Source organism: Macaca nemestrina, chromosome 3 (assembly GCF_043159975.1).
Source record: "Macaca nemestrina isolate mMacNem1 chromosome 3, mMacNem.hap1, whole genome shotgun sequence".
Lineage (NCBI taxonomy): Eukaryota > Metazoa > Chordata > Mammalia > Primates > Cercopithecidae > Macaca > Macaca nemestrina.
Window position 1 is genome coordinate 69,354,858 of NC_092127.1, and position 25,221 is coordinate 69,380,078.

The 25,221-nt window shown below is 35.7% G+C and overlaps 1 protein-coding gene across 1 annotated transcript in view; it reads right to left on the minus strand.

Annotated features, from left to right (window-relative positions):
- Nucleotides 1-3,851: 3,851 nt before the first annotated feature.
- Nucleotides 3,852-25,221, minus strand: part of LOC139362333 (protein GVQW1-like) — a 183,310-nt gene continuing 161,940 nt past the window's right edge. Inside the window, exon 4 of the mRNA XM_071093094.1 lies at nt 3,852-6,738. Within this exon, the coding sequence (XP_070949195.1) occupies nt 6,297-6,738 (442 nt within the window). The 3' untranslated portion in view covers nt 3,852-6,296. The remainder of the gene's footprint in view (nt 6,739-25,221) is intronic.

Genomic DNA, 25,221 nt, shown 5'->3' on the forward strand with positions numbered 1-25,221 from the left:
CTTTTCTGATAGTAACAATGGTATCTATGCTTGCTGGGTATAGACATTTATGCACCCTACCCTGAACTCAATGACATTAACAGCAATCGTCACTGGCCCACCCTGTGAAATCTCCAAATCACACTTCAGGAAAGGCCTCCAGCAAATGGAAAAGTACTAAACACGCTCTAAAAATATATCAGAAAGGTGAAACTATGTTTAAATAAAACTATCATGTCATATGTGTTTATACGCACTAGCATTTCCTGCTAAAGTCAAAATTCCTGAGTAGCAGAACATTATATAAATAGGAAAATAGATCCACTTAATATAGTAGCTGAGTCTGGGCTGAGTAGTCTGGGCCCTGAGATACAGAAAATGGAGCAAATGTCTAAAACATGTGATCAGACAGCACAATTACTTCTGTTATTCATCCAGCATCTACTCTTGCATAGCTACTGAATGTTCCCCATAACTCCAATCTCCTTAGTGAAACATAAAGACAAATGAAGTGAATTATTAGATGAAAAAGAAGAGATTTTAATAAGCTATTTTATTATTGTTTCTTTGCATTATTAGTTGTTTGGTATTCAGTGATTTTCCTACTTAAGAGAAATAAATGAACAAAAATCTTCCCAATCTTGTACTAATTATTTTAAAGAAAGAAAGGAAGAATGTGAAACATTTTAAATATTCTTTTAAAAATACAGAATGCACTCCAAATAAAAGTCTGCCTTTGTTATTTTCTCCCATCCCCAAATTCATGTTCCAAATGTCATTTTACAACTTGGTGCATTTACATTTAAAATATTTGAAACTATGGTTAAAAGTCATTGTAATAGGCATCAGCAAGTGGTCTTTATAAAGACAATTTGAAAGAAACACCTCATAATGTTCTCTTGTTCATATAATACTTTCAGAGTTTGTACTAAACAAGTGAAAGCAGAATACACTGACAGGGAGAAAGCCTCTAAGTAGTTACAATATACAGAGTGATCGTGGCATTTGTAATAGAAGTTGACCTATTAAGGAGCAGAAGCTTTTTATAATGAATTAGTTTCCTTCAAATGGCAAACTTCATGTGTATACTTTTGTTTTTCACATAGAGCAAATAATAATTTCCCATATTTCTGAGCTGATCTTGAATATATATGCAAAGTTTATGTATTATAATGAGACAAATTTCCTGCTAAATCAAGTTTCTCTTCCTACTTTTTGATGTTGGGTTGCTTTGATTGGATAAAAAAAAAATCAGGAGCTGTCAATCTGTTTTCTTTTCAGGTCTTTTCTGTTCCTTTTGAAATTAGTTACAGCCTGCTTTCTGTAGCATTGTAACCAGCCTGACCTAATTTAATTACCATGACTTGTGTGGTTTAAAGATAAATACTGTTATTCAGTTTGTCTACTTTGTGTATGTTTCCCTCCCTTTCATACAATCCCCTATATTTTAGCATTCAAAACCCTTGTTATTTCTTTCTTTATTGGGCTAACACAGAGCTGGTTTTTTTGGTGGTGTCTATATTCAGAAGTTTTCTTTGATGCTACATTTGCTTTCTCCCTTTTCTGTATCTGTTTGTGTGCTGAGAATTGTGGGCCTCTGTGGGATCCAGACTAAACATTCTTTGACTTGAACCACAGAGCATCACTACTGTACGTGTCTCTGTGCAGACCCAACTACTCTAATTTAGAAATAGAAGGGGAAAAGGGAGACTGAAAGAAACATGGCAGAGCCTTGGGGCTTAGAAACACTGTATTTAAAAATTCCAGTCCACCGAATGTACCACCAGGCCCAGGAAAAGATTAGACATTCACTTCAGCTATTTAAAATGGAAAACCTATTTCTGTTATTCCAGATTCACTGTGAGTCTTGTAAAGGGAATACATACCATTTTACTGCTGCTTTCTTCCTGAGAAAAGAAGGCATGCAGAAAGATTTTACTCTCTGGCTATTGAGCTATATGCTCTAATAAAATGAACATCATCATAGCAAGGGTAGTGAATAACCAGCATTAAGGTCTCACGAGGGAGTGTTTAGATTGATTGGAGTTAATCTATTAACCTCCTTGACCTCACTTGATATGTACCATTTGAGGGAGCCCTTTATTTTTCACAGAAAAGAACATATGCTGAATACTTATGGGGAATAAAACGAAGTGTAAAATCAGATCTGAGTCCTGAACAGATTGTGTCTTGCTACAGGTGTTGTATAGCCCTTTGCCTGCCCCTATAGACCCTCCTCTTAAAAAAGGTTCTCACCGCATGGTGCCTTTGCAAATTGTCCCACAGAAAATGTGAATGGGGTCTATTCTGCCACATGCAATGCCATCTGAAATGGCACAAAAACCTGCCGTTCCACAAAACAGACCATTCTATTTTTTTAAAAGTAGGAGAAAAAGAAATTCAAGAATGCTGTTGCCTTTCACAAACTTTGGTTTGCTTGGGCACATGAAAAGAGATTTTTATCTTGCAAATGAAGTAAAAAATAAATAATTACAAAGACATAATTAAAAGTTCCATTTGAACTGTACAAATAATATCGTACCTTAAACAAACAGAAGGAGGCTTTTTATAAATGCCAAAAGCCAAATCCCTACAGATTAGGGTGAAACAGTTTCATTACCTCTATTCTTACAATGCATCAAAATTGCCAAGAAAACCGTTTTCTGCCACATTGGTCTTAAGATAGTGACAAATCCCTTTAAACTAATCATTAGCCAGAGAATACTGAGCATAAACATAATGAAACAATGTCAAGAATCCTGCCACAAGAGGTCACAGTTTATACTCAATTAATTAGTGTGCTCATGTTATATTTAATTTGGAGAAGCAGATATCTCTGCCTCTTATTCATGGTTAATACTGAATACTTTTTTCTTCAACCTTCTATATGCTATAGCTCTTTTGTTCACTAGAGCAAATTAAAAATGTAGAGAACTTGATTTCTGAGTTAATAACACTGACGTTAATCACAGAAAGTACTGCAGGAGCCTGGTCGGTACCAACCACAGGTAGCCAATGTTACCACCAAAGCAGGAGCAAGTTTTTGATTCTATAAATCCTTGAATATGTAAGGAACAGGGACTATTTTTTGAAATTCAAAAAATTACTGAAACAAGCTCGTATTTTAATAGTAGCTACATAAATTTTATAATATGAATTTTGAACTGTACACAGTTTAAGATAAAAGTATGTGATATTCAATGATGTCTACTAAGTTCTAATTTAATGATATAATTTAGCCAAAATTTAACTATTCATATGTCACTTTTAATTCATTTATTCTTCCAGTTTATGGTCAACTGCAGAAGTTCTATCTACTTGCTTATTTTAAGATAACATATGAGCAAGTTAGTATCAGTACTACAAAAAATGAAAAACAAATAGAATTCAGATTAAGATAACAATATATTGATATTGTTAGAACAATATCAAGAATAAGCTATAACTCTCTCAACAAGAGAGATGGGCATGGTGGCTTACGCCTGTAATCCCAGCACTTTGGGAGGCTGCGGTGGGCTGATCACTGGAGGTCAAGAGCTCAAGACCAGCCTGGTCAACATGGTGAAACCCTGTCTCTACTAAAAATACAAAAATTAGCCAGCCATGGTGGCTGGTGCCTCTAATCCCAGCTACTTAGGAGGCTGAGGCAGCAGAATCATTGAACCTAGGAGGCAGAGGTTGCAGTGAGCTGAGATCGCACCACCGCACACCAGTCTTGGCGACAGAGTGGGTCTCAAAAAAAAAAAAAAAAAAAAAAGAAAGAAAGAAAAATTTCTCTGGAAATTTATGTGAAATACTACATATTTAGAATTAGGAGTATTCTAAAGTAAATATGTTAAGAAAAATTTTGAACTACTGAATATTAAAACATAATTTAAAGCCAGTGCAATGAAGGTGTATTGATTTGGAAATAAGTGGACCAAAAAGTGGAACAAAATAAAGATATTCAAAATAGAATTTTATATATATACAAAATTTGGCTTATAAAAATTGGTAATATTTCAAACAGTAGAAAAAAATAGATTATTCAATAAATAGTGTTGTGATAATTGGCTAATCTTTGGGAGAAAAATAAGTTGAATCATTACCTCAATCTCTTAACATTAATTCCAGATGGATAAAGAACTTACAGGCTAAAGAAAAAAAGACAGAAAGTAGCCCTTAAAACCCAGGGAGAAAAATATGCATTTAAAAAATAATGTTGTCCTTGGGAAACCCTTTTTAAGCAAGACTAAAAACCAAAAACAATGAGTAACAATATTGATAAATTTGACCATGCAATTGTGAAGTATGCCATAAACTTAAACCACATATTTAAAAGTTTTAGAGTAAATGTTAGCAAAATAAATGGCAGGAAAGAGAGATTTTATATTTGAAACATGCAAGAAAAAAATAGATGCACTATATTATTGAATTAATGTCTAAAATGTGCATGTGCTGTTATCTTAGTTTTGCAGGTAAGAATACTGAAGCTCAGAAAGCCACATGTCTTAACAGACACAATTAAAGGGTAGCAAGAGCAGGGATGTGTTTTTTCTGACTCAAATACTTCCCATAAATAAAGAAATGTTAAAGTCTGATACTTGCTTCTCAATGTGAGTTCCAAGGAGCAGCAGCACTGGCTCACACAGGAACTTACTAGAAATGCAGACCCTGGCCAGGCACCGTGGCTCACACCTGTAATCCCTGAACTTTGGGAGGCCGAGGCGGGCAGATCATGAGCTCAGGAGTTTGAGACCAGCCTGGCCAACATAGTGAAACCCTGTCTCTACTAAAAATACAAAAATTAGCCAGGTATGGTGGTGCATGCTTGTAGTCCTAGCTACTCAGGAGGTTGAGGCAGGAGAATCTCTTAAATCCAAGAGGAGGAGATTGTGGTGAGCTGAGATTGCACCACTGCACTCTAGCCTGGGCAACAGAGTGAGACTCTGTCTCGAAAATAAAATAAAATGAAATAAAATAAAAATGTAGAAATAAAAATGTAGAACCTAAGCCCTCATTGATTCTTATGCATATTAAATTGTGATAGGCAAAAATCTAATGCAAATCTGAAAATATGTTCAACCTGTAACAATAGAGTACTTAAAGTAATTAATTAAAACAACACTGAAAAATTACTTTTCACTGGTATAGATGAAAAAGATTGTGATAGTCAACCATGTCATAGGTAAGGCTGGAAGAAGTGGAGGTTAAAAGGGAAGAGGCTACTCTGTGAAGGTATAGTTAGAAACTTTTGGAGGGGTTCTGTGGAATTTTGAGGATGTTCAACAAATTTAAAATGTGTTTGACTTTACAATCTCACTCCTGAGATTTTACCTTAATTGGACAGAGTTCAAAGAGACACACTGCATTGTTTCCTTTGCCTGCTGTGACATCACCACAAATTTAGTGGCTTAAAACAATGCAAATTTATTCTTACAGTGTGACATCACCACAAATTTAGTGGCTTAAAACAATGCAAATGTATTCTTACAGTTCTGGAGGTCAGAAGTCTCAAAATGGGTTTATGGAGCTAACATCAAGGTGTCAGCAGGGCTGCCTTATTTCTGGAGGCTCTAAACAAGAAGTTATGTCTTTGCCTTTTCCAGCATGTAGAGGATGCCCGAATTTCTTGGCTTAGGCCTCTCCCTCTGTCTCTCACTTTCTGCTTCCATAGTCAAATCTTTTTCTCTGGCACTGCCCCCTCTCTCTCCCTCTTATAAGAATCTTTGTGATTACATTGAGCGCACCCAGATAATCCAGATGATCCCTCCTTCTCAAGGTCCTTAACTCAATCACACTGGCAAAGTCCCTTCTGCCATAGAATGTGACATAATCACAGGTTCTAGGGATTAGGATGTGGAGATATTTGGGGCCATTATTCTGTCTAGCACACACACTAAAAGTGTTTTCTAATCACAGTGGTGTTTTGATAGTAAACAATTGAGATCAATAAATGTCCACTCAGGGGATTTTGGCATTTCCAGATAATGCAATATTTTGTGGCCATCAAAGCATTGAGATAAATATCTCTTTTTATTAAGGGAAATATTTTACGTTTTGATGCCGAGTAAAAACTATTTACAAAACAGTTCACATGTACCCACAAAATCAAAGAGGCAGATCTAGAGAGAGACAAAGATAGAGACAGAGAAAGAGAAAAATGAAACAGGAAGTTTCACCAATATATTAACAGTGTTTATCTCTAAATAAAGACATTTGTGGTGATTTTTACTTTATTACTTATACTTGTCTGCCTTTTTCATTTCCTTACAATGAGCATATATTATTTTGTGATCAAATAAAAATGAGAAACATGTGTATTTACCACACACATTTTACCAGAAACCTATATATTTATAAATGCCTTTTTTTCCAGACCAATTATTGGTAAGTTGCCTTCGAGGCAATGGGTAGCCTAAAAAAGTACAACGTGTGTGTCTGATTTGGTATTTCAATCTTAGTTTGTATGCTGCACAAAATGCCAGAATATCAGAAGGAAGAGAAAGGGATTTAGCAGGCCAGGTGTGGTGGCTCACGCCTATAATCCTAGCACTTTGGGAGGCCGAGGCAGGTGGATTGCCTGAGCTCAGGAGTTTGAGGCCAGCCTGGGCAACACAGTGAAACCCTCTCTCTACTAAAATACAAAAGAAATTAGCCAGGGATGGCGGCATGCACCTGTAGTCCCAGCTATTTGGGAGGCTGAGGCAGGAGAATTGCTTGAACCCAGGAGGCGGAGGTTGCAGTGAGTCAAGATTGCGCAACTGCACAAGACTCTGTCTAAAAAAAAAAAAAGGAACGATTTAGCAATTTAGCCTGAATATACGTAACTATGTAAATAAAACCTAACAATATTTTATTTAACTTTTCACAACCAAGTTATAACCTCATCAAATATGCTCACCTTCTTACCTCTTGGATCATAATCGCCCTTAGGCCTAACTCATTTTTCTGTGTAATATTCAAGATTGGCTAGACACTCTTTGACTCCTGGGGCATGGAATCATAAACAGAACAATGATTTGATTTCTCTAGTAAGAAGCCTATAACCAGTGTAATATTAAGCCAAAGGGTCCAGATATATTAGAAAACAAGATTAGTCTGGCAGAAAAGCCTTGAGCAAATCTAGTCTATGTAAAACATCTAACACATAAGACATTTTAGAATGAATTTGAAGCCCTCAAGAAAAGTTTAGAATCAACCTAGACACCTAATGGTCACCAGACACCCTAGTTTACACTAGGCCTGGACATAGTGGAAAACAGCTCATGGGATCATCGTGAATTGGGATACTATACTCTCATTCGGAAAACTGATTTAACATAAAATATCAAATAAGTTTCTTGCAGATTAATTGAGATACAGGATGTAATGCACTTGGTATGGTGCATGGTACATAACAGATATTCATTAAATATTAGTTTTATTTTCTCATCCACCATTTGAAATGTATAGAGGACCACGTTCATTGAGTTACTACTCATCGGGAAAATAATACCTTTGAATTAGAGGTCTATTAACATTGGCTATATAGAATCAAAATTTTACATAGGATTAGGAGACATAAAAATATTTACACCTGAGGTTTACTAGAAGTCAGTTGTTGAGCCAGTAAATTATATTAATATTGTTATTGTTGCAAGCCAAATGTTTGCTATTCCTTTACCTCTGGCACCTGCACTTCAATGTCTGTAGGCAGATGGTATGGGGGATTGGGGATTCTCTCACTGGCCCAACAGCTAAAAACAACTTTCCCTCTCCCTTATGAATATGAACTCTTCACCACAAGAGAATTTTGATAAAGCAAGAGAATATCAATTTTAAATGGAGACTCTTAGCACATAAAAAGAACTTGGGTATATTAATGAAATCAAGAGTCTCTATTCAACTAAATATTTAGTAATGCCAGAGCACTACTGCTCTCAAGATGTAGTGGGGGTATCACATGTGAGAAATAGGAAAGTGCCTCCCACAAGCACTTAATAATAATATTAGTCAATAACTGGTTACTTTCCATGGGCCAGGCTCGTTGCTCAGCCTTTTACTCACAATATTTCATTTGATGGGCACATGGACCCCATGAGGTACATACTATTATTAACTGAACTTTACAAATGAGAAAACTGAGAACAAGAGGGGTTATGGGACTTGCTGAAATTCACACAGCTATTAACTATCACAGGAAGGATTCAAACCTAGAAAATTAGACTCCAGAGTTTTATGGTGAACCATGATTCCATACTGCCTCCCTTGCTGTTCACATTTCTGGGCCAATACCCAAAAGAGCTCTTCATAGCAAAGCTCAATAATACATTTTGAAATAAATCCAGTCTATTGGGCCAAGGACTTTTTTTTAGCTACCAAAAAATTATATTATGGAAACTGAGATAGCTTAGTAAAAGTCAAACTGGTATTTGGGACAGTTTCATCTAGGTCTAAGTCTGCTACATACTAATATAATACTGCCAATACATTTTATGCCACCTGAAAGTATTTATACCATGCACAACAAGGTCCTAGGCAGAGTAAACAGATCTAATCCAATCCTGAAGTAAAAAGTGAAATAGGGTTTCTCCTCAGTCACCCCTTGAATCATTTAGAAGCCCATACTGCACACATTGAAAGGCATGTATTGGCAAGTCATGATTTTCTGGAAAAGCATCAGAGCTGGACCCAGCTCAGTGACCAGGTGCATCTGTACTACCACTGCTGAAGGTTTTACCTCTCTTCATTTTCCTCAGCTCTGCTGTATCTACTCTTTCCTGAAGCTTCTCCCTATTGTTTTCAACCCAGTTGTAAGTTTTTTCACTTGCCTGATTTGTGTTCCTCAGAAGCTCAACTGCCATAATAAGACTGAAAAAGAGGGTGGGTCCACACAGCAGTCCCTGACCTTGTCCTCTTCCCTTCTCTGTTACACAACTGTTTACTGACTCCAGGCTGATCTTCAGTAGCCTTTTCGGACTCTGTCTTACTCATTTATCCCAGCAAAGATATTCTGCTCCTGACGTCACAGCCACATCACACCTACTGGAAGCCAGGTTGTCCACATGGAGCCTAAGCATCCAGTAAATGTGGATGAACTTGTTTTAACATTTGTTCACTCTTGAAAAGGACAAACATTGTAAAGGGAAGGGAAAGGAATTCCAGAATATTTAGATGTATCAGCAGAGGAAACTGATATTTTAAACAGGAACCAAAAGTGACAAGGAAGTAATAGTATATGTATGTTGGAATAACCAGGATTCACAGGTCCAAATGAAACCAAGGCATAAAGTCGTGTCAGTGGCTTCATAGGCCTAAGCCATGAGTTTTATCAGAAGTTATTAAAGCAGGGAGACTGGATTTCTTCAGATTTCCAGATAGAAAGTTAAAGAAAAGTTGTTATGATTGGTTAAAAAAAAAATAGGGCTTGCACGTGGCTCATGCCTGTAATCCCAGCACTTTGTGAGGCTGAGACTGGTGGATCACTTGAGCTCAGGAGCTCAAGACCAGCCTGAGCAACATGGAGAACCATCTTTACAGGAAACAAAAACAAAAACAAACAGAAAACAACAACAACAACAACAACAACACACACACACACACACACACACACACACACACACACACACACACAAACTGCCAGGCATGGTGGTGCATGACTGTAGTCCCAGCTACTCAGTAGGCTGATTTAGGAGGATTACTTGAACCCGGGAGCAGAGGTTGCAGTGAGCTGACACAGTGCCACTGCACTCCAGCCTGGGCCACAGAAAAAAATCTGGCCTACAAAAAGGAAGATCCAGAAACAAGAGGAGTGGGGAGATGCAAATTAGTTTTTCACTGTAATTTGAAGTAAGGCTATTTTGCATCTCATTTAGCCAGCTGGATGACTTACATATCAGCATAGGCTGATGAACAAAGTATAAAGTTTTATGGCTTATAGATAACATTGTGCACAGAATTAGAGAAGTGTTTTTGAATAAATAAATAAATAATAGCCTGAATGTGGGTCACAAGTTTACCTCTTTTATTTTTTAATTTTTATTAACCTAAAATTATTCTGGTACTTAACTTTCTTTTTGTATTTTAGATTAATACTCCCTTTTATATATTTTTTATCATTGTTTATAAACGCTCTTTTTAAAAGACCAATGTCTCAAAGTTAACATTTGGTTTAGATGCCTCTTTTTTAAAATAATTGGTGTTACTGGCTTTCATATGGACAGAATTTTCCATTTCTCATGAAGTCAATATCCATAGACAAGTCTATTCTTGAAAATCCTAACTATGTTTTCTCTGGATCTCTTAAAGAATATTTTCCAGAAGTTGATATTATATACTAGATTGTCAATATTTTTCTTCATAATTGTCCTTTAGACTACTGAATTCAATCAAATAACTGACATAATATGTAGGATAAATTTTACTACAATACGCTGAGGCTGGGTCTGGCCAAGGTGTGTTGTTCTCTAATGAGTCAGTACATTGCCATGAATTTAGCAGAGTAACGCAATATCCCTTTATTATCTCACAATTATGTAGATGAGAAGTCTGGCCATAGTGAGACTGGGTTCCCTGCTCCGGGTACCCCAAAGCTAAAATCGAGATGTCGGCTGGGCTTTGTTCTCTTCAGGAGCTTGGAGTCCTCTTCCTGCCCACCTGGTTTTGTCAAAATTCCATGTCTTGAAGTCACACGATTGAGGTCGTCATTTCCTTTCTGGCTGTCAGCCAGAGAACGCTATTAATACTTTCAGGGTCCAGCAGTTCCCGGCTACGTGGCTCCCTCCATCTTCAAAGTTAGTAGTAGGACACTGAATCTTTCTGGAGCTTGAAATCTTTTTTACAAGAAAGAATCCCCACTCTTTTTAAGGGCTCACCTAATTAGGCGAGACCCAAAGATAAACTCTCTATTTAAAATCAGCTGCTTAATATAGCATAACATAACCGCTGTATCCACACATCACTTCAAACTCAAGGGCCTGAGATGTACAAGGGAGTGGGTCACTGGAGATTATCTTAGAATTCTGATGACCACGGAAGGCATTCAAGGTTTAGGGAAAATTACTAAGAACTGCCCAAGTCAAGCATATTTGAAATATTTCTGAAGCTATGCTAGGAGATAGGGAGGGATTCTCTCTCATACATTGTTAGCACCTTGAAAGAAAGAACTGAGGCTGTATGGCTCAGCGCTGCTATTGTAGTGTCTGGCACAACAGGGAGTCAATAATAGTTATTGAATAACCAGATGATGAGTGAACGAATAAATAAGAAATATTCCTGTGGTAGAACATGAACTTCAGAGAATAAACCAGGACACAATTATTGACAAATTAATATCAAGACCAACTATTTATTTAAATGATATAAACCAGGACTGGAAATCTGTAACAACTTACATGACCAGAAGTTCAGCTGAAGGAGAAACCAAGGGGCAACCTTTAGTATTCTGGACAAATTGGTGATGTAAGGGGGTGGGGGGGGGAAACGTATTACTATTTGCATCTACAATCTTTACATTACAAAATTACATTTTGAGTTGAATGACATTTGGAATGAGTTAATTCCTTTGTATTTCAATTTATTCCTCTACAAAGCCATGATTCAATTATTAAATAAATATCTACCTGGTTACGTTCTGTGTTACAGGCTAAGCAGTTTAGCCATAGCAATGTTTAAGAAAAATTTGCCTGTGAAGTCTAGTTACGGATGTTCAAACATTTAACTCCAGAAAATGTAATCATTGTTTGAGGCATTGGAGCATGTGTTATAATCTGGAAAGAAAATAAGCACGCTAAATAAATGTTAATTTTTTTTGTCTGTAAGGTTATTAAACAATTTGAACTTTGGAAAGTAAAAATCTGTAACTCTTTCATACTTACTCTATTCATAAAAGGAAAATCTAACTTTTAGACAATATAATTCCATTTTTAATCTTTTTACATGTAAAAAAATTTATGACAGGATTGATATAAGTAGTGAAAATGAGCTATGTTTTATCTTATGAGGTTTATTAAGATAATTATACATCAAGGCATATACAAACTTTAAATAGATTCCTTTTTCAATAACACCAAATGATCCAAAACAGTATTAACATTTAATGAAAGATGAGAATGAGGTTCCTCTTTAAATTATTACGTTAATTACAATTAAGAGAAAAATCTGAACTTTTCTAAAATATATACAAGATCTTTTCATCTATAAAGAACTTATAAATCTACAAGTCAAAGCATCTTCACAAGCTTAAGCTGAGACTTGTAAACTGTTTTAATTACATTAATTAAAATTTGTACCATTTAAAATTAATTGATACAATTTAGCTTGTACTGCTCTGCAAAGTGCAAACACTAATGAGACAGAGGTTCCCCATCACCATCTTTAATTGAAAAAGAACAAGATAAAACTTTTAAAGTATAAAATGGCATATTTTGAAATTGTTAACAAAGGAAATTATTCCTGTTAAATCTAATATAATACACATTTTTAGAACAGAAAAAACAACAACTGTGAAACCTAAAATAAAAAGCAGTAAAAAAGTGTTTTGTGAGTCTATGTGAAATATCTGGTTACACTGAAATAGAAAGACAATGGCTGCTGGAAGAGCTGCAGTTGGTCTTAGAGGAATAATTTCTCCAGCTGATTTGTAAAATAATATTCCTGAATTCATTCTTTCTGCTCCTTTTCTTCATCATTATCTTCTTAACAGTTATTCCTTACTGCACACCTACTCTTCTCCATTTAATAAAGCAGCCAAATGTCTCCTCTGACCCTACATATATAGCCAGCAGACAAACACAAAATATGGTTTATATTCTTATATAAAATAATATGGTCTGGCTAAAGTTGATGTTTAATTAAAACCATTTTAAGAGGTAAATTCAAATTATTACTAAAACAATACATGTTTATTACAGTAGTACTTGAACATAAATACATAAGCCTAAAAATTATCCATATTTATACCTGTCCACCACCCAGAAATAACACCAAAAACACTGTACATAACTCTCTCTCTCTCACACACACACACACACACACACACACGCATACAAATTTTTAGATAGGTGTATTTTTAATACACATACACACCATATATTCATAGAAACATTTTCTGAAATTGGGTTATAACATATATGCTGTTTTGAAATCTGCTTTTTTCCTTAAAAATGTAATATGAAAATGTTTCACCACCAATATTTTTCTTGTACTTAACAATGGATAAAGCGTTTTTTTTTTTTGTTTTGTTTTGTTTTTTTTTTTAAAAAAACAATGGCTAACCAGGGTTAATGAGGGTTAAGGTAAGCTGGCACTCTCGTTAAAATTGTAAATTGGTTCAACCTTTCTGGAGTGAAGTTTGCAATGTATTTCAAGAGCTTTAAATATAATTTAACCATTAGAAAATTTGAATGCCTTTTCACTTCACATTGAGATGTGTATAAATTTCCATTACTAGAGTACTTGTTATAATTCACTTTATAATTTCCAAAACTAGCAGAAGACCAAAATGTATAACAAGAAGTATCTGCTTTAAAAAATACAACATATTCATTGCACGTAAAAGTATTTTACCTTAAAATTATGCGAATCATGGAGAATGTGAAAATGCTTCAAAGTTTAATTCACATATGGGCCTCCACAATTTTTACACAGGTTTGTAAAATATTACAATCTAAGTACACATTCTTATCCATAGTAATACAGAATTGGCATAAATTATATTATATGCCAATATATAATATATATATTTCATTTAAGTATATATATACTTTCATTTAAGTATAATCCTTTTACTCAGAATGCTATAAGATGCAAACTATTGTGTAGTGAGAGAAAGAAAATTAGTTATCACCAGAGATGGTTGAGGTAGGGGAGCAGTGGAGTAAGGAGTCACAAAAAAGAAATTTTTGAGGTGATGAATATGTATTCTCTCTCGGTGGTTCCACAGGTCACCTATGTCAAAATATATCAAACTGTACAATTTAATATGTGCAGTTTATTACCTGTCAATGATATGGTTTGGATCTGTGTCCCCAGCCAAATCTCATGTTGAATTGTGATCCTGAGTGTTGGAGGTGGGGCCTGGTGGGAGGTGATTGAATCACAAAGGTAGACTTCCCCCTTGCTGTTCTTCTGGTAGAGTTCTCAGGAGATCTGGTTGTTTAAAAGTGTGTAGCACCTATTCCCAACTCCCTCTCTCTCTTGCTGGCCATATGAAGACATGCCTTGCTTCCCTTTCACCTTCCGCCATGAGTGTAAGTTTCCTGAGGCCTCCCCAGCCGTGCTTCCTGTATAGCCTATGGAACTGTGAGTCAATTAAACTTTTTTTCTTCATACATTACCCAGTCTCAGGTAGTTCTTTACAGCAGTGTGAGAACTGATTAAGAGAGTAAAGATTGCCTCGATAAAGCCATTAAAAAATTAGAAAGACTGATAGTACTAGGTGTTTGTGAGGAAATGGGGCACCTGGAACTCTTGTGTATTTTTGGTGGAATGGTTAATACAGCTTCAGTGGAAACTAAGCTTGCAATACCTTATAAAGTTAAACACACACTTATCATATGACCCAGCAATCCTACTTCTAAACATTTACTTGAGAGAGATAAAAGGCATATGCCAACAAAAATGTCTCTACTGATTAACAATTTTGAATTTTTTAAATTAAAATATATATATATATTTGAGATGGGAGTCTCACTGTGTCGCCCAGGCTGGAGTGCAGTTGCAAAATTTCAGCTTACTGCAACCTCTGCCTCCTGGGTTCAAGAGATTCTGGTGCCTCAGCCTCCTGAGTAGCTGGAATTTCAGGCACATGCCATCACACCTGGCTAATGTTTTGTGTTTTTAGTACAGACGGGTTTTCACCATGTTGGCTAGGCTGTTCTGGAACTCCTGACCTCCAGTGATCCACCCACCTCAGACTCCCAAAATGCTAGGATTACAGGCGTGAGCCACCATGCCTGACCCAAATTTTAAAAATATTTTAAATCCTGCTCTTACTGATTCCTCAGTCACTACATACTTCTGCACACTCACTTCTTTCAGCACTCTTTTCTTTATCCTTCCTGAACCATGTTCTCTTGGTTTTCTTCCGACATATTTGGCACTTCCTTCTCCTTTGCCGTCGGTATCTCATCCTCCTTAATCCAGTCATTAAATGTTGCCATCTTGGCTTATTCTTACTTGCCATCTCTTCCCACACTATGCTCTTTCCGTAGGCTAATTTCAGCCATTTCCATAGTTTCACTAATTTAATACTTTACAATTAACTCTTTCCTAAATTCCAGGCTATTATCTTTGGCCACATATAAAATATTCCATGTGCATTCCTCAGAGGTTCTGCAGTCAGTACATCCTACACTAAAGTATGCTCTTATCCTCACAAACCTTCTTACAGTATTCAGTATCTAAGTGAACAGCCACATCATCCATCCAATTGCTCCACTCCCAACCTGGAAATCAAAGATGAATGACACCTCCCAATCCATCACCTCTCACATCAAAGAAATTACCAAATTCAGGCAACTTACATGCTAATCATTTCTAAATTTAATTAACTTCTCTATCTACACTGCCTTTGTTCTAATCAATTTATGTTCACCTTTCACCTAGATTTCTGTAGTAACTGGCCTCCCAAAATTTATTCTAGTCCCTGACCAACCTGTTCTCTATGGTAAGCTACCTCTTTCAAAAACGTAAATCTGATCTTATCACATCTCTAATTCTTCTCCCATTTCACAGCCCAATTATAACATTTTAAAAATTATTATTATGTTGCTCTTAAAATAATGGCCCATATCTTTGGCATGGTCTGTGAGGAGCTATTACATGATCTGGTCTTTGCTAACCTCTCTAGCTTTATTCCCAATCTATTTTCACTTTCCTCTCTCCTCTCCAACCACCCTGGCCATCTTTCTGGGTTTCCTCCCTCCAAGGAATGTTGTACTTCCCTCCCCATCTAGGAATCTCTTCCTGCTCCCTTATCACTGGTTAACTCCTGCTCAATCCTCTGATCTCAGGGGAAGTATCTTTTCTTTTACTTCCATATACTACATCAGGTTTGTCTGTGATATTCTCTTCCAGAATTTACTTATTTTCTTTGAACTTATCACATTTTAATTTATACAATCATTAATTTGATTTGTTGCATAATATAAGCTTCCCCTATAAAGTGTAACTTGCAGAAAAAATGTTTTAGTTCAACTTTGTTTCTACACGGATAAATTTCACATACAGGTAGTATTTCTCATAAAGAAGCTATGTCTCTGGAAAACAGATGTCATCATGACTCTCTTTAAGTATTAATACTATAATGATTTAAAAAAATATTTAAATGTCCTGAAGGATAATTGGTTACTATCCTTTTTAATACAAAATGTGTTTGTGAATGTTTATTTTATGTGGATCACAAATTCACTAAAAGCTTTCCTTGAAGTAGGTGTCATTATCAAAGCACTTGAAGACCAGATTCCAGATTGTTATTTTCCTGTTTTACTTTTTAAAGATGGCCTGTTGTCCTTTGATCTTGCTCTGACACCTGCACCAACCTACTTCTCTCTTCTTAAGGGGTCCCTGTAGGATCCGAGATCATGTGGATAAAATTAAAATGGAGATCATGTGATTGAAACTATTCTTCACAACTTCTCCCAAAACACACAGACAAATATTCACATAAACATTTGGATTCGATTTTCAAAGGGTCCAATTTGGGTTTCAAATTTCATATCTCTACTGGACAAATTTTCTTACACCAACTACTAAATAGAAAGTGCTTAAAATTAGTAGTTTTGTGTTGAAAAATTAATAATTTTACAGTGCATGATCATTTCCCTTTCACTGACATTCTAATATTTCTCTACTTCTTTAATACATTTCAAATAAACCACTTTTTTCATTTTATTCCAAGTTGCTTTTCTGAAAGCCTGCATTGCCCACCAATATGAAGTAATCACATGCATACTACAATTGCTTAATATTTCCTCTGCAAAATGTGAACAAACAAAGGTAGGGAGTAGGGTATTCTTTGGGGATTCAGCTAAGAATTGTGGAATTACCTTTCATCTGTTTCCTTCTTAGTAATATGTCTTTTGTTTTCAGTAAAGCCAAAAGACAAAAAGAAGAAGAAGAATTACATTACATTTTGGACAGTATTTTAAAGCAATATTAATTTGTAGAATTTACATAACTATTGCAACAGATGTAAATGAACAAAAATTGAGTCATTTTATTGTAAAATATAAACTTTAATCCCTACTTCTAGGGAGAAGTCAAAAATAAACTATTTTCCTATAGTATATAGCTTAAAACAACTATATGGGTTTCAAAAAGCATAATTATTCTATTTCAAATTATTTTTCATGAAAAAAGTAACTTGAGAAAAAGGATAAAATTTTTCCAACATGTATCTCTGCTTCTGGAGTCAATGGTCTTATAGTTCTAATAGACATTCTGATGATGAGGTACTCTGACTCACCATTTAATGCTAAGTACTTCAACAATAACTCAGTAATAAATAGTCTCTGAAGGCAGGATAAGAAATTGTAAAAATTAATTCTATATCCCACCTCACTCTTCCCTCCTAGGTTCAAAATAACGTTAATATATTCTTGAACAGTTTCCAAAATGACTCAATTAAGCATGCCCCAGATATCTACCTTTTTCTTACTTTTTATCAGGGTAATATCTCTGATACAGCTCTGCCAAGTAGGAAATTTGGGGTTAATTTAGAGTATCACTTGCTTTTTTTACAGCTTGAAGAAAAGATAAAGGTCAGCAGCCGCTTAAGGAGAAGGACAGAAGTCACAAGTTAGAAATAAACAAAGGAAGTTCCTTTGCAGTACAGCTATTTAAAACATATGCCAATAAAATGTTCAAAGGATTTCTACAGAGCTCTGAAGATAAACATATTTTTTTTTGTCTTGAAAAAGTTCACTTACCTGAAGCTTTAAACTAAAATATGTAACATGACTCTGTAGAAAAAAATATTAAAGACAGTGATTTGGCATTTTATTCATTTACTAGGGCTTAAGTGCACTTGACCATGAAGGTTTACATCCCAACTCCACCTTCTATTAGCTGTGGGGCTTGGGGCAAATCCTTTAATATTCTCTTGTCCCAGTTACCTTATTTGAAAAAAGAAAATAATTATTCATACCTTATGGAAGTGTTAAATGATTTAAAACACACAAAATATTAAAATAGTGTCAGCCATGCAGTAAATCCTCATTAAATGCCTGTTATCCTTACCAATGTTATCATCATCATCATCATCATTTTAATGATGATGGGTCATTGAAAGGTGTATTAGCCAGAGTTTCCCAGAGAAACCGACCCAATAGGATGTGTGTGTATATACAGAGAGAGATTTGTTTTAATGAATTGGCTCATATGATTATGGAGACTGGCAAATTCAAAATTTGTAGTTCAAGTCTGACGGCTATCAGCCAGAGACCCAGAAAGAACAGATGTTGCAGTTCAAGTCTGGAGCCCATCTGCTGCAGAATTTCTTCTTCATCAGTCGGGTCAGTCTTTTGTTCTATTCAAACCTTTGCCTGATTAGATGAGACCCACCCACATTATGAAGGGCAATTTTGCTATTTTCCAATACTAAATTTTAAACTATTATGAAAATATTGTCTTGACTCCTATTCATCTTAATTTTGAAATTTCTTCTTTAAACCTAAATGATGTTTCTGATAGACCATTATACATCTAAGACAAATAAATCCATTTATTTATTCAGGAATCATTTATTAAAGGGCTACTATATTCCAGGCTTTGTTCTAGGCATTTGGGACCCAAAAGTGAACAACAATAACTAAAAATAAGACACCAATACATCTTTGCTTCATAGAGCTTGCATTGTGGCAGAGGAAGACAATAAACAAGAAATATGAAAGCTAATTTGGTTTTGTAATATGTTAAAAGGTGTTGTGCGCTATAGCAAGAAGTAGAAGGTGACCTAGGAGACCTGAAGTGGTAGTCCTGGCAGGACCAGGCAGTATAAAATAGGATGGTCAGATAGGCCCTGGTGGTAATGCTGTGAGGCATCCGAATCCGAATTCCAGGGTCAGAGAGTTTTCAGCACAGCAAGAGCCAGAAAGCAAAGACTTCCCTGAATGAAGTAAAATGGTAGGCATGGGAAGGTCTGGGAGAAATATTCCAGGCAGGAAAATAGTAAGCACAAACCCCTGAGGACAGAAGAAACTAGCCAGTGTGGCTAGAGAGGAAGGGATGAAGTCAGAGGAATGCAAACTCCAGATCACAGAGGCTTTGCAAGCCACACGGAAGACTCTGGACTCTAGAGGAAGTGGTCAGTAGAGATCAGTTGAGAGTTATATTTCTAAGACAGAGTGAACAGGACTTGACGGACTGAATGTTGGATTTGAATGAAGGAAACAAATCAAGGATGGCTCCTAGGTTTTCACCTAAACAACTGAGAAAGTTGTGGTAATACTTACTGGCCAGTCCTTACTTGTCTTGCAACATAATTTACATCATAATTTTTTTCGGATGCAAGCTTAACAGCTGCCTTAAAAATATGATTGAAATAACAGTTACATTTTGCCCATCATATCGAAATAAAAATCCAGCTTGAATCAATATATGCATGTTTTTATTTAATATTTCTGTTCTTCCTATATTATATGTAAGTACTAACTAAAAATTTAATGGATATTATCTATAAATGTACTGAGGAAAAGGAAAGAAAAATCTGGAGACTAGTTTCCAATCATCTACATGTTGCCATACTTTCTACTTAATGAGAGTGAAAATGAGGTAACCAACACTACACATCTGCTATTAAACTTAAGAAAGGCCATTTTATAGGCATTAAACTCCTGTGGTCTGCCAAATGTTCCTGCTCACTCACCTATTGGGAGGGTAATTACTATTCTAAGATTGCTAAAGCAATAGAATATGCCTTTATCTATTTTCCTTCAGGCTGAAAATTTTAAAATGTTTTTAAAAGTTCACATTCTGGATTCCTTGTTTGATTTATGAGAATTAAGGTGACATTACCACATCACCTCAATCAACTCTGATAATGCATTCCTTAACTAATAAAAATTTCCCCATAATAATAATAAGTTTATTTTTCTGTGAGGCATTTTTAATTGCATAGGGCATGGCTGTAATTGAAATATATTCATTTTGGGTTGACATTTTAATTATCCCATTAGCCAGAATATAGACTCTGAACAGCGAAGTTTAGCTCATGTTATGAACTTTGAAAAACATTCTTTGGTAGTTTAGAATTAATGTTTTTAGCCATTCTTATAAACATTCAATTAGTTTTCTTCTCCTGAAATCCTTTAAATGTGGGAGATGTTTCTTTAAATTCTACCTTTTCTCCCTTAATGCATTTAATGCTTTCCCCTAAATTATTAACTTTCCTCTTACATATCTCAAGGAAAATTAAATCTTATTGCACCTCTTACCCTTCAACTGTCATTTTGAAAACTTTCTTTGCCCTTATTTTTAAACAAGGGTATTTGCTCAGCATAATTTATAGAACTTTTAAACTTTTAAAGCTCATAGTATTTGATCTTGACTCTGTGGCTGTGAAAAAATGCATGAGAATTTTTATTATTATTTTGTAAAAAATAATTATAATTATTTCATCAGGTCACAAGTTCCAACCAGATTTCTGGGAAAGTAAAAGAAATGGTCAGTTAATCCTTGGACCTAAATGCAATGGTATTTCAGGAGTTTCACCTAGGAGATAAGAATAGCCCAGTAATTGTCAGGGAGTAGTAAGCCTTAAGTAAAGTTAATACAAAAATGTTTAATGCCCAGCAAGAGAGCAATCAGACAGGGAAAGACAAAACCTATCAATGTAAAAAATCTTAATTACTTCAAAGAGAACTGGCTGTATTGGGGGATGACTTGGGAATAATGTCCTCTTTGAGAAATGTTAGCATAACTCCTCTTATGCTATGCTGTAGTTATGTAAGATTGAGAACAAATGAATGTTCCTAGGTATCAAAGATAGGAGGAAAGGAATCATTATAGCTATTTCACAAATGTATGCTTTGTAATATACTTTGAACTTTTACATACAGAAAAAAAAATGGACATGAACTAGTTTATATGTGGTTTTAATCCCTGTGGACCAGCTGGTGAGTATAGAAGGCCAAAAGGACAATAAGTTAGCTCATTGAGGTGGCTGAAGCATTGATTACTATCTTACTCTCCTTCATGATTCTGTCAATCTTAAGTCTTCAACTCCTCTCAATCTTTAATCTTTCCTTCTTTCTCTATCCTCCTCGTGATCTTAATCTAATCTCATATGTAATACCAAAGACTTTCGATTGTGAGATACATCAGCAAAGAAATATAACCCAATATTAAAATGCACTCCAAATTTAAAAACACAAAAATGTGAATTACGGGTTGACTTTCAATCAGGAAACATAATTTTAACCTGTCATCAAAATTTTAACCTGTCATCAAACCTTGTCATGTGTTTTAAATATGTTCCTTCCTTTTCTACCTAAATTCTAGACCTTTTCATTTCAAGTCTGGAGGACTTAAAAACAGAGTCTCAGTTGATATCCTTGCTTCTAGGATTAAAGGAAGGAAAGTAACATCTTGGTAAGAGCTCTAAGCTCAAACTTTCTGATTTTATCTTATGGGCTCACCACTTAGTATATGTGACTTTGGGCAAACGATTCTCACCTCCTTGTGGTTCTTTCCCTCATCTATAGATCCAATATAAAAATGGTAATTTTCTCATGAAATTGTTACAAAGCTTACATAAAGGAATACCTGAAAAGGGCTACTACAACATCTGTAAATCTAACAAGCACTAAAAATATAATAGCTATGAATATGGTTTGATTATTTTTGTTCCCTCCAAAATTCATGTTAAAATTTAATCCCCAATGCAACAGTATTGGGAGGTGTGGACTTTGAAAGCTGATTAAGTCAGAGCCCTCATGAATGGGATTATGCAACTTTTATAAAGGGCTTGATGGAGAGAGTTTGTCCCTTTTGGCCCTTCTGTGCCTCTGCTATGTGAGCATGCAGTGTTCCTCCCATGCAAAGGATACCAAAGCTCCATCTTGGAAACAGAAAGCAGTCCTGTCCAGACAGTTGAGCCTGCTGGTGCCCTGATCTTGGACTTCCCAGTCTCCTGAACTGTGATAAATAAATTTCTGTTCTTTATAAATTGCGTACTCTCTGGTATTTTTTGTTATAGCAGCACAAAACAAGCTAAGACGGTTATTGTTATGGGCTGAATTATGTCTCCACAGAATTTCTGTGTTGAAGTCTTAATTCCTAGTAGCTCAAAATGTGACTATATTTGGAGATAGAGCATTTAAAGAGGTGATTAAGTCAAAATGAAGCCTTTAGGGTAGGCATAATCAAATCTGATTGTGTCCTTATATGAAGAAGAAATTGAACACACAGAGAGACGCCAGTTGTGCATATGCAATGGGAAGTAACCATGAAAGCAAGAAGGTGGCCACCATCAAGAAGGAGAGACATCTCAGAGAAATGAAACCTACTGATACATCAGTCTTAGCCTTTCAACCTCCAGGACAGTGAGAAAATACATTTCGTTTGCTCAAACCACCTTATCTATAGGATTTTGTTATGGCAGTCCTAGAAAACTAATATAGCTATTAAGACACTACATTCCAATTCATTCAGTATGAATGTATTAGTATTGGGTTTCCTAAAATATTAACTAATTCAGCCATTAAAAATATATACTTAGCTGAGTGAGGTGGCTCATGCCTGTAATCCCAGCACTTTGGGAAGCAGAAGCAGGCAGATCACTGGAGGTCAGGCGTTTGAGACCAGCCTGGCCAACACAGTGAGACTCCATTTTTACAAATATTATAAAAATTAGCCAGGCATGGTGGTGCATGCCATTAGTCGCAGCTATTCGGGAGGCTGAGGCAGGAGAACTGCTTGAGGCCAAGAGACGGAGTTTGCAGTAAGCTGAGATCGTGCCACTGCACTCCAGCCTGGGCGACAGAGTGAGACTCTATCTAAAAATAAATACAATAAATATATAATATATAAATATATATATATATGTAGAGAGAGAGATAAAGCAATTGAATGTCTATATGTATTAGCTGTTATTCTAACCACTAAGAATACAGTGACAAGTAAAATCAGCAAATTCACTGGACAAACAGATGTGGGCAGAGGAGGAGACAGACAACAAGTAAAACAAGTCTATAAACAAGATGACTTATATTGTAATAATTGCTATGACACTATGAGTCAGATAAAACCAGGTGATATGACAGGCATGAAGGTGATGGTTACATTAGATTGGGGGTAGAAGGAATCACAGAAGAGATTACAAGTGTCTTTTTAAGAATGTGATACATGGCCGGGCATGGTGGCTCACACCTGTAATCCCAGCACTTTGGGAGGCCGAGGCAGGTGGATCACCTGAGGTCAGCAGTTCAAGATCAGCCTGGCCAACATGGCAAAACCCCATCTCTACTAAAAATACCAAAATTAGCCAGGTGCAGTGGCACATGCCTGTAATCCCAGCTACTTAGAGGCTGAGACAGGAGAATCGCTTGAACCCAGGAGGCAGAGGTTGCAGTCAGCCGAGGTCACATAACTGCACTCCAGCCTGGGCAATAGACCGAGACTCTGTCTCAAAAAGAAGAAAAATAAGACAAAAAAAAAGAATGTCATACAAGATGAGGCTGGCTTCTTTCACCCTGCATGCAGCCTTTGAGATTCGCCTAAGTTGTTATATTTTTTATTTCAACCATCGGACATATTTTAAAGAACAGGACCAATCTATTATATTTACACAGATATATACCATTTCTGTTCTTCCTTTGTCTTGATGGTCTAAATTTTCTTCTGGTACAGATCCAGTTTCAACTCTTTTTATTAATAATTAGCCATCCAATTGTCCCAACATCATTTATTAAACGGTAACATTTTTCCTCTGATTGAAGATGTTACTTTCACAAAAAACTAAATTTCCATATGAAGTTGAGATGACTTCTGGAGTTTCTTTCTGCACCACTGATCAAACTGCCTATTTGTGTGACAATACCACACAGTGTGAATTTTAAAAGATCCTTAACTTTTTAATATATATCTGGTATGGCTAGATGCCCAATTTTTAAAAAGACTTTTTATGGAAACTATTTTTTGTAATTTTATTTTCATATGAACATTACAATTAAATTAGCTATGGCTACAGCTAAGGTTACCATTAATGTGAGGATTAGTTTTGGTGTAAGAGTTGCCATATTTTTTATGCTCCATCCTTCATGTCTTTTGTAGTTAGGATTTTCTTAGATTGCAAGTAATGAGAAATTAAACCAACCTGACTTTCAAATTAAGGGACTCTTTTTCTCACAAAACAAGAATGCTAAAAGTTAGCACCCATTGTTATTAATTCCACTGTTCAAAAATACAAGGATGGATTTCCCAGTTCTCTGGTTTTCTCCTTGTTGTCTCAAGATGGCTACAGCTCCAAGCATCAAGTCTTCACAGTGTATTTGAAGACAAGGCACAGGACTTTCCACAGTTCTTCTACTAATTCACCAGGTTATATCCATCATTATTTTCCTTATACTCCCAAATACCCATGCCTTTCTTTCTTTCTAAGTTAACTGTCTGGAAAACACAAGACACAGAGGAAACAAATCTCTTCCTTCCCACTACTACTATGCACTGAGACCCTAATTGTATATGAAAAGAAACAGACCGCCACATTGACTCCCAAATTAGCGGCTGTAGTTTGGACCTCTCAGGTGAACTCCATATTCATAGAGTCACAAAATACTTAACATCTATACCTGGATGTATAATAGACATCTTCATGTGTTTTCATGTCCAAAATGAAACTCTGCACATTTCCGTCTGAATGCTATACTTCCACTGACTTCTCTTTAATTTGCGTTGTTAATATTTTTACCCTTAATATTCCTGGTTGTTTTTTTTAATGCCCTAGATGAATGTTTCTTATTCTCTGTGTTTTCCTTCTTTAAACATGTTAACATAGTTGTTGCATACTCTGACTTAATCATTTCAATACTTGAAACCTTGGCAGTCTTTTCCTGATATCTGTGCTTCTGCTGAGGCTTGCTTTTTTTTTATGTGTTTGGGTATATTTGTATATCACTCATTACCCTATTCTGACATTACACATGAAGGCAAACCAGCTGGATATAATGGAGCATTGGCTGATCTTGTCTCTTTAGCGGTTTCTAATCTTTAATCTTTAGGAAATTAGAGTGAGTCCCATGCATCTATTTTCCTTTATTACAGTATTTGCAATTAGATCAA